Genomic DNA, 10314 nt, shown 5'->3' with positions numbered 1-10314 from the left:
CCCCTCGGGACGATGGTGGAGGGGAGCGCCCGCACCCCCCCTACCCCCACCCCCCGTCGGATTCGTGTCCCCCCACAGCGGGCAGGGCGAGGCGGAGCCCAGGGACCGCAGGTCCCCCCGCCCGCTCCCACCCTGGGGCCCCGGAGCCGCCCCGGCCCGCCCCCGGTGTCCCCTGCCCGCCCCGGCAGCGCTCCGGGGCTCGTTTGCATTTCGGAGCAGCCCGTTCGCCGCAGGCGCTTCCCAGAACTGCAGCGCTGGGTTGGTCCCTGCCGGGCACCGGCAGCTCCTCCGGGGAAAATTAAACTATTTAAAATAAACCCACGGACCGAGACCGGTCTGTGTGCGAGGTCGTAACCAATGCCAAATGCAGAGAAATCGGGTGGGGAGGGGAACCCCGGTCCCGCTCCACCCACCGGGGGGCAGGGAGGAGGGGCGAGGGACCCCCTCGGACAGAGCCCCGAGGGGGCAGCGAGGATCAGGGGGGTCTCGGTCCCACCGGGCTCCACACCAGCCCACATGGCCCCCCAGGCCGGCCAAAGCACCGACCCCACGAAGCGTCGCGGGGCTCTCGAAGCCGCCGCACGGAGCAGGGTTCGAGCGCGATGGCCGAACCGCGGCGGAGCCGGGAGCCCCCGCACAGTCCCGGGAGCGGATTTCCCCGTGTTGCCCCGCGGGTCCCCCGGGGAGCGCGGCCGACGCTGGCGCCAGCCCGGCACGTTGGCCTGGGAATGAGGGCTGGCGACGTGGGGATGTGGGACCCGCTGCCCCACAGCACGGCGGCAGCTCCCGTTCCGGTGTCTCCCCTCGCTGAACTCACCCCCCGGGGTCACCCACCCCCTCCCCTGTATCCCCATCCGGTGTACCCCCCGTCAGCCGAACCCAAACCCCTCTCCGGGACCGGGGTCCTGGCGCCCCAGAAGAGGCGGGGGGTAGCGGGGGCCCCCGGGGGAGGGCAGGCGGGCCGGGGCTCTCCCTTTCTCCGCAGAGCAGGGCGCGGAGGGGCGGGGGCGGCCGCCCTGCCCGGAATGGGCTGGCGGGGCCGGGCCGGGGGCCGGCGAGGCCGGGCTGGCGGAGCAGGGGCTGGCGGGGCGCCGGGGGGCCGGGCCGGGCCAGGCGGGGCGCGGGCGGTGCCGCCGCGTTACAAGAAGCCGCGCAGTTCCAGGAACCCGAGGGCGGGCGCTGCGCCCTCTATAAGAGGCCGCCCCGGGCCGCCCCAGCAGCTCTGCCGCCGCGCACCGGCCTCGCTCCGCCGCCGGACCGGCTCCCGCGCCCCAGGTACGTCCCCGGGAGGACGGGACAGGGACAGGGTCCTGGAGAAGGAGGGGGGACAGCCCGCCACCGGGGAAGCCGGTACCTCCGGGGAGGCGATCGCCGGGGACCAGGGATGCCGGTTCTGCCCAGGGAAGGGGGATAGCAGGGGATGCTGGCGCTCCGGCGGGGTAACAGCCGGGGCCGGGGATGCCTGTGCTGCTGGGAACGGGCAGCCGGGGACCGGGGTTGCCGCTGCTGCCCAGAGAAGGGGATCACCGGGGATGCTGGCGCCCCAGCGGGGCGATAGCTGGTGGCCGGAGGTAGCGATGTCCCCCGGAGAGTGAGAGCAGAAGACCGGCAGAAGGGGTGCCCCCGGCTAGCGGAGAGCCGAGGATGGGAGCTGCCGGCTTCCCCGGGAAGGGAGAGACGGGGACGGGAGCTGCCGGTGCCCGCGGGAAGGGAGAGACGGGGATCGGTGGTGCCGGTGTCGTGGAAAGGTAGAATCGGAGATGCCGGGGGACAAGAGCCAGGGACCGAGGGTGCATACGTTCCAGGGAAGAGAGAGTCGGGGACGGAGGTGCCGTGGCTCACCGCTGTCTCTGCCGCAGGTGATGGTGTAGCAGCGGCTGCTGCTGGCAGCAGCACCCCAAGCACGCGAAGCTGGCTCCCTGCGCCATGGTCACCCACAGCAAGTTCCCCGCTGCCGGGATGAGCCACCCCCTCGACACCAGCCTGCGCCTCAAGACGTTCAGCTCCAAGAGCGAGTACCAGCTGGTGGTGAACACCGTGCGCAAGCTGCAGGAGAGTGGCTTCTACTGGAGCACAGTGACGGGTGGCGAGGCCAACCTACTGCTGAGCACCGAGCCAGCCGGCACCTTCCTCATCAGGGACAGCTCAGACCAGCGGCACTTCTTCACCCTCAGCGTCAAGACGGAGTCAGGCACCAAGAACCTGCGCATCCAGTGTGAGGGTGGCAGCTTCTCTCTGCAGAGCGACCCCCACAGCAGCCAGCCCGTGCCCCGCTTTGACTGTGTGCTCAAGCTGGTCCATCACTACATGCCACCCGCGCCCTGCACTGTCCCTGAGCAGTCAGGGGGGGCCCTGCACCCCAAGCGCACCTACTACATCTACTCAGGTGGCGAAAAGATCCCCCTGGTGCTGAGCCGCCCGCTCTCCTCTAGCGTCTCCACCCTGCAGCACCTCTGCCGCAAGACTGTCAACGGGCACCTGGACTCCTATGAAAAGATGACTCAGCTGCCGGCCCCCATCAAGGAGTTCCTGGACCAGTATGATGCTCCCCTTTAAGGGGCCGGCAGAGCAAGGTCACACGCTACAAGCACAAGAGCAAGGGACAGGCACAATGCCCCACCAGTGTGGGAGCTCACAGGGCACGCTGAGCCTCCCCCTCTGGGAAGGAGATGAGGGGGACTGGGGAAAGCCGCCGTGGGCCCAGGGCTGTGGCCAGCACAGCTGGCCACCTTTGGTGCTGGGGGGACCCCCGAGGAAGCACGACACCTCCTCTCCACAGGGAAGGGGGATGGCTCCAGACGGACTGTGGATGTTACAGTGAGCCCATTGGCAAAGCTCCTGTGGGCCCGGGCAGCCAGGATGGCTCCCGTGACACAGAGGAATGAGCACTTCGGCAGCCCCATCCTGGTGGTGTCCTGGTGAGAGCTCCTTCCGCCCCCAGGAACTGAAAGCACTGGAGCCCAGGAGTGCCTGATCGCTTTTCCTCGGTTTTAAGGGGAAGGTGTTTTTTGCCCATACTGTACTTTACCTCTTACTGCCTCCTTGTGGGTGGAAGCTCTTTTCACACCAGGCCCCAGACTTGGAGGTTGCTGCCTTTGTTCCCTCGTTGCCATTTCCCAGGGGACTAAGCCTTAATATTCTCCCTGTCCCGCAATCTGGGTTACTGCACATCATTTGGTGGCGCTGCGTGATGAAAGTCCTGCTGATGTGCTGTGAAGCCAGAGGGGAAGTGGCACATCCCAACGCTGCTGAGTCCCACACAACCGTGTCTGCAAGGAGCACCCTGGGGACCCCGGGCCCTTACTACCAGGAGCTGCACCCCACCTCTGCTCAGCGCTCCCACAGACCCCAGCCACGCTGCTCCATGGGGCACTGATTCCCACAGGAACGTGGTGGGAGGATCCCCTGGAGCATGTCGTCTCATGAGTGCTTTTCTGCATCCACCCAGAGAAGTGGTTGGGTTTTTCTCGCTTTTTTTTTTTTAATTTTTATTATTTTTTTTAACTGAAGGGATGTTTACAGGCCAACGTGAATCACTGTCTTTTATAAAGATTCCATCTTCACCTCCAGCCTTGAGGGCTGAGCAAAACCATGCTTGAAAATTCAACCAAAACCAAACTCAGATGAAACTTTGCACATATTTATATTTATATTTAGAAAGGAAATGTTTCCATAATTTATAATAAAGAGCACTATTTTTTAATGAAAAACCTCAGATCTGGTTTGATTTTTCTCTTGCACCCCTGGGGCCACTCGGCCCCGGCACAATGCCGGGATGTGTTTACACCACGTAAGCGCCGTTTCCTGGAGCCGCTGTCCGTGCCGGGTGATCCCGCCACAGTGACTCAGCCCCTCTGTCTGCGTAAGCACTGCCCCAGCACTCAGGTATGTCTGAGCCGAGCCGCGGGGACGGGATCCACTCCTGGCTCGCGCACGTGGTGTAACCACAAACAGTCCCTTGGTGGCACGACACAGCCGATGGGAATAAACCTGCAGCTCCATTTCACTGGTGTGCAGCGCAGTGCCCAGCTGGGGAGCTGCATCCACGGATGTGAGCGATCCCCTGGGAGGGGGTCAGCCCGTCACAACCTTCCCAGAGCCCCCGGCTGTGACAAGCAGGCTGTGCCCAGGCGCCCTGTGCTTCCCGGCCCCTCTGGCACCCACAGGCCTGCACTGTGGGCATCATGCCTGGCATCGTGCACTGTGCTCTCCCTCTGGGGAACCCCAGCTGCTGGGAAAAGGCTTTCCTTAGGGATCACCCCAGAGCAGAGGGATGGTGAGTGTGCCGCCTCAGGCTGTGGGCATGGCACAGTCCCAGTGACTATTTTGGTGCTGCTCTGCAGGAGCATGGCACACAGGCTGCCAGGAAGTGCCATGGCCTGCCTGGCCACCCGCTGCAACTATGTGAGGAATGTCCACGCACACAGGTGGCTGCCCGCCAGGCCCTGCTGAGGCACATCCCCCATGAGGCACATCCCCGATGTCAGGGCTCCCAGTAGCACCGGTGACTCCCAGCCCTGCGCCAGGGACAGGGTGGGAGCAGCACTGTGGGCACAGCAGCCCCCAACCAGCAGGAGCATCACTGCTCCTGGACAGCACAAGGTGCAGAAGGGGAGGGGGAACCAGGGCCCTGGGAGGTTATGGGCACCCTCAGCTCCTCCAGCAGGCAAGGGCTTCACAGAACCCCATGGTGGGGCAGTAGGAAGCTGACCCTAGAGAGGGCAGCCAGGCTGCCCACAGTGCCCCTGCCCAGGACCTCCAGCCAGACCCCAGCCTTCCCATCCCTGTGGGAACAGCCCTGGCTTCTCCACTTCCCAGAAGGGCCCTGGTACCCCCATCCAAGGGCCGCTTCCCTCACGGTGCTGCAACCACGTTGAGAGTCCGGGAAGCCCAGCCCCACGGGTTTCTTGGAATAAAGCCAAGCTCGCGGTAGGAGTGACATGGCAGCCGTCGGGCAAATCCCTGCCCAAGGTTTCACAAACCTCTCGCCTGCTCCGGAGCAGCCAAGCGGACTTGGTCCCACATTTCGTAAGCAGCTGATCAAGTGTGTCCCACAGCCAGTTCCCCTCTGCCCCGCAGCACGGCTGGCACAGCTGAGCTCACCCCTGGGAGGGTTTCTGGATGGGGAAAGTGTTCACAGGGTGATCAGACCCTGTCACTGTGTGACAGTGCCAGGAGCCAGATGGGAATTGGGCAGGGCTCCAGAAGCAGGGCTGGGATATCAGGGTCCTGTAGATCCCCACATCCTGGGTCTCTCTTAGAGCTGCAGAACTCAGTGAGAGCCTGACGAGGAAAGTGGTCAGGAAGGGACAGGCAGCTGCCCCACAACCTCTGCAACCCCCTATCCTGCCTCAGCCTGGCCTCCCCATGGGGTGCTGGGCAGCCACTGATGCTTCCCATCACACCACTGTCTCATTACTGACAAAAAGGAAGTATACACTGGAATGGTGAACCTGAACCCTATGGGGTCAGGGGTGCAGGAAACCTGCTCTGGTGTGTACCAGCCTCTGCAGATCCAAAACAGGAAACCACCACAGCCAGCGGTTGCCATGGGCAGCCGGTCCCGGCATGGCAGGCAGTGCAGCATTGGAGGGCTCAGCCGACACCACGGCTCTGTTGCCAGCACCCCAGCCATGAGGCAAAACCCAGCCAGGCACAGGGAAGCAGGACAGACTCTCGAGGACTCCCCAGCCCTGCACTGGGACCCCGAGGAAGGCAGCAGTGGGCAGCAACACTGGTGAGCACTAGGGCAGCAGAGCCAGGCAGGGAGGTCACCACAAACACCCAGACCTCGCAGCACTCCCCTCATGCACTTCCTCCTGCTTGGCTCCACAGCACCAGGATATTCCCACATCTACTGCCACGTTTCCCAGTAGGATGCAGGAAAGGGCTGTGCAGCAGCTGAGGACTTACTGTAAATGGCACCACCTGCTCCTTACGTGGCAATTCCTCCACAGGCCAGGGCCACAGGGGTGGTTGGGAACATGGACTGGGACATCTACTGCTGTCTTGCTGCTGGGAAGAACAAGCATGGCCCCTACGGCACAGCCCGGGGCCGGCACTGGTGGCCCCAGCTGTGGGCTTGGGACAGGTAACAACTGTTTGGGCTGGAGGAGGAGCAGGGCTGCAGCCTGATGTTCCTGGAGCCCTGCAGTTCCACAACTGGCCCTCCTCTTGGGCCTCTGCCCAGACACTGTGCTGCTCTAAGTACCTGTCCTGGCAGCAGCTCAGCTGATGGTGACCTGCCCCAGAGCTTTGGTGGCTGGGGGAGTCCTGGGGGCTGGCCAGACCCTGACTCTCCCAGGGCCAGACAGAGCTGAGAGCAGATGGGGAGCAGGGGGCAGCAGCAGGACCCCGTGTCCAGGCCTGGGAGTATTTCAGGATTCAGTCGAGCCCAGCAGGCTGTGTACATCCCCATGGAAACTCCGCTTTGTTGCTGCTTCCCCAGCCAGACACACAACCAGCACTAGAGAGCCAGCAGCTGTGGATTCCTCACTCCTTCCATCAGCAGCTCCGTGAGCTGTGCTGCCCGGGGCCCCCAAGCCCCAGGTCTGCGCTGCCCGGCAGGGACTCGGGCCCAGAGCCTCACTGCTCTTCCCCCGCACTCACAGGGAGCGGGGAGGTGCCGACCTCTGACTGCGGTCACTGCTGAGCACGTGGCACGTCATGGGAGCCCCATGGGTGCGCTGGCAGCAGGCTGCCAGCTGCCTGGGGTGTGCTTGCCCAGCACAGCGCAGAGTTCTCAGATGACCCCAGCAGAACAGCTATGGGCAGGTGCCAAACCCCAGCCCTGGACCATCCCTTGGCCTCACATCAGCCCTGGCCTCAGCCCCAGCACAGGAACCGGTGATGGCAGTGCCACACGCGTGGCTGGGGATGGAGCTCCCAGATGTGGGACCCCGTGTCTGCAGTCCAGCCCTGCCTTCCTCACCTGCCACCTTCTCTCCAGTGCACAGTGCTGGGGGGCTTGAATGTCCCCACCAGCCTGGTGGGCTCTGCCTGTCCCATGGCTCCAGGGGCCATCAGCAGAGAACAACCCCAGCCCACGCCAGTAGTGCTACGTGGGTGAGGATGGGGAGTGTGGCTGGTGGAGGGCACAGCTGGAGCAGATGTTCCCTAGAAGGACCCAGGGGCCCTGTCTCAGCATTTAATGAGTGGGAATAGGAGCACTTTACAGTAATTCTAGCAATTACATTGTTCATCCTTGGCAGCCAACACCAGTTGGTGTCCAGCGCCATGGGATCACAATAAGCCACCTGGCAGGGAGGCTTGGCAGCACTCTGTGCTGCCAGGCAGCCGGCCAAGGCAGGGCAGGGAAGGGCTGCAGAGCGAGGTGTGAGGTACGGTAAGGGCCCGCCCCGGGAGTTCCCGTCACTAGCACTGCCCTGGCGTGCAGGTGCTGGATGGGAGGGCCCGGTGCCCAGGGTTGACTGCTGAGCCCACACAGCCAGGGATCCCCAGTCTGTCGCGGGGTCCTGGCAGCCACCCATCCTTGCAGCAGCTGCAGCACCCACCAGCCTTGCTGGGCACCGAGCTGGAGCTGCCAGCAGCGCGATGCTCTGGCCACCTGTGCAGTGGGGGTTCAGGGCAGCAAGGTGCCGGCAGGCCAGAGGGGAGCCCCCACCCACTGGGTGCAGGAGGGGGCAGGGGAAGGGGAGGAGGTCACCCCCAGGGACCTGATGTCCCACCCTGACACCACCATCGCAGCTTCCAGGCAGGCGCTGCCCTGACTCTTTCCCGCCATTGACCACCCACCCTGGCCAGGCTGCCACATCCCTGGGTGGTCTCACCAATGCCCGAGGCCATCGGGAGCAGGGACAGTTGGCACCCCAGGGACGGAGCAGGAGCCCTGCTGAGTCATCACTTTGCTGTTCTCGTTTTTCCATGGTGCTGTTGTGCATTTGCTGGAAGCCAGCTCAGAGCCATGACTAATCTGTTCTCAAAACAAGCACAAAGCGAGCGGGAGATTTGTGCAAACCCATGGGGAGGAGGCGGAATCACAGCGCGGGGCTGGGGAAGTGAGTGGCTGGAGCAGCTGGGAATGCCCGGCCACAGAGCAGCCCCACAGGCAGCACCTCCATGGGGCTTGGACACAGCAGGGCGGGCAGGGGCACCGAGGACCCCCAACCTCCCCTCCCTACAGTGAGGTTGGGCGGGGGCAGCACACTTGGACAGGGTGCAGCAGGCAGCACGGGCAGGCACAGGCCATCAGCGTTTGGAGCCCCACGTGCCATGGCCAAGGTTGGGGCTCCCACCTGGGTCATTCTGCCCTGCAGGGAAGCCGCCAGTGGGGGAAGCCAGGGAGGAAGCACAAGAGTTTGCTCTGGCCGGAATCGGGCATCCATTGATTTGCTGTTATTAAAACCAGAGCTGCTGTCGGGAACTCCGCAGCCTGTCTGCCCTCACGCGCTTCCTGGAAAGGGCTGTCCCGTGTGCCCTCACCGGCAGGGGACGGGCCCCCCAAAGCACCTGGCAGCAGCACTGGTCTGCACCAGGTTTGACAGCAGCTGGGGCAGGGAGCCAGGGATTCAGTTCTGCCCTCAGCACCCATCTCTCTGCTGCCCAGAGGTTCCCACCCACCCACCACCTCAGCCCTCCTCAGCAGGGTCATCCCACAGCTGGGTGACAGGAGGGCGCAGTGGCACCCTGCTGGGCTGAGGAGTGTTTACTGGAGAGGCAAAGTCATCACTTCCAGTGGGGGATGAATCACCCCTGTCAGGAATTCTGCTCGGGGGCTTTTCTGTAAGAGTGTGGAATTTCAACACTGGCCGTGCCCTCCCGGGTCCCCCCTCCTTGCACAACCTCCCGCCGGGGTTCCTGTTCCCAGCCCCAGCCTTGCAGCTGCAGCAGCTGCCGAGGGGTGTGGGCACAGGCACCTTGGCACAGAGAGACCCTGCCCACAGCATGGAGCAGGGCCCTGGGGCTGACAGAGCAGTGAAAGAGCCAGAACCAACCCGGGTTCCCAGCGTGGTGCAGGTGCCCTCTCACAGAGCTGTGCACTCGGGTGCCACCCACAACTGCCCCAGCCATGAGTGGGTCCCTGGGGGACTGAGGGCTCCCCAGTGCTGCCCATGCCCAGCACCACACTGCTGCTGCTGTGGGGATCGGCTGCCGTTCAGAGCCTCCAGCTGCACTCGCACCCACAGATGGGTTCAGACAGAGGGGAAGTGGCAGATTCCAGTCACAACAGGGGCTCTGACTTAGCAGCATCTTCCCTCTCCTCTGACTGGACACATCCCACCCCAGGTAGGCCTGGCAGTAGCCCAGGCTAACGAGAGCAGAGTGGAGGTGTGCAGCTGCAGACAGAGGAACAGCTCCTGCCAAGCCCTGCTCACTGCCCCCACCATTATCCTGGTGCTGTCCTGCTGTGGGGTCACTGTGTGGGGAAACTGCTGACCTGGAGGGACACCGCTGACCTGGAGGCTGCCCCACCATTGGCCAGGCTACTAGGGGGGAGGCTGAAGCTTTTCCAGCAGCCAGCGGTGACTTGGAGCCATGCTGGGGCTGGGGGTTCTCTTGTTTTCCACACACTGCAGAAACTCTCTTTCCAAGCAAGAGCAGAGGGGTTTCTGAATATAGGGGAAGCACAATCAGAGCAGGAACTAAAACGTCACCTTTGAGAATTGCTGCTCCCCCCAGCCTGGCACAGCACAGACAGGCTGTGCCAGTTCCCAAGCAAACCGTCCCACTGGTGAGGAGAGCAAAGCCCAGCTGCCCACGGCCCCGCGACAGCGAGGGGAACGCATGGCTGTGGAAAACCAGAGATAAGGGTCCTGCTTCCCAGAGCCTCCTTTCCTGTATGCAGGACTGCCGGGAGCAGAATGCCTGAGCATCCGTTCCCAGGAGGCCCTTCTTGATGGGAACCTGCTCCCTGCCCCACTCCAGACATCCCAGCAAGACTCCTGCCTGGGAACAGCCTGTGTCCCTGTGGGAAGCAGTAGCCTGGCACTCCACAGGACCTGCAGCCCTGGCAGTGTCCCTGTACCAACAGCAGCCAGCGCATCTGCCATGGCAGCTTCAGTGCAAAGGGCCCCCATGCCAGCCCTGCCACTATAGCATTGCTTCCCGGTAGGGGCCAGCTGCAGCAGAGACCACCAGCCCCAGCTGCAGCGATGCTTCCTGGGGGATGGGTGATTTGCCTGCCCCACTTTGCACATCTAAGGCTGCCCAGGGACGCGTGGCCACAGCCATTCTCCCCACTCCAAGGCAGGGCAGGCAGGGGGGCAAAGCCATTCCCATCCCAGTTCTGACCACCCAACAGCCTCTCCGGGTCTGGGGAAGGGAGGTGGGAATGTGGGAAAGATCAGGACACAG

The 10314-nt window shown here is 63.7% G+C and overlaps 1 protein-coding gene across 1 annotated transcript; it reads left to right on the top strand.

The window, feature by feature from the left end:
- The first annotated feature begins 1163 nt into the window (after positions 1-1163).
- On the top strand, positions 1164-3710 carry SOCS3 (suppressor of cytokine signaling 3). The gene is made up of 2 exons (XM_050319512.1): positions 1164-1275; positions 1860-3710. The coding sequence occupies exon 2, from the start codon at positions 1927-1929 to the stop codon at positions 2554-2556; it is 630 nt and encodes a 209-aa protein (XP_050175469.1). The 5' UTR covers positions 1164-1275; positions 1860-1926; the 3' UTR covers positions 2557-3710.
- The last annotated feature ends 6604 nt before the right edge of the window (positions 3711-10314 follow it).

This window comes from Myiozetetes cayanensis, unplaced genomic scaffold (genome assembly GCF_022539395.1).
Source record: "Myiozetetes cayanensis isolate MyiCay16 unplaced genomic scaffold, myiCay2020 scf22, whole genome shotgun sequence".
NCBI classification, from domain to species: Eukaryota; Metazoa; Chordata; class Aves; order Passeriformes; family Tyrannidae; genus Myiozetetes; species Myiozetetes cayanensis.
The sequence above is the reverse complement of the archived record's forward strand: the minus strand, read 5'-3'. Positions and strand labels throughout refer to the sequence as shown.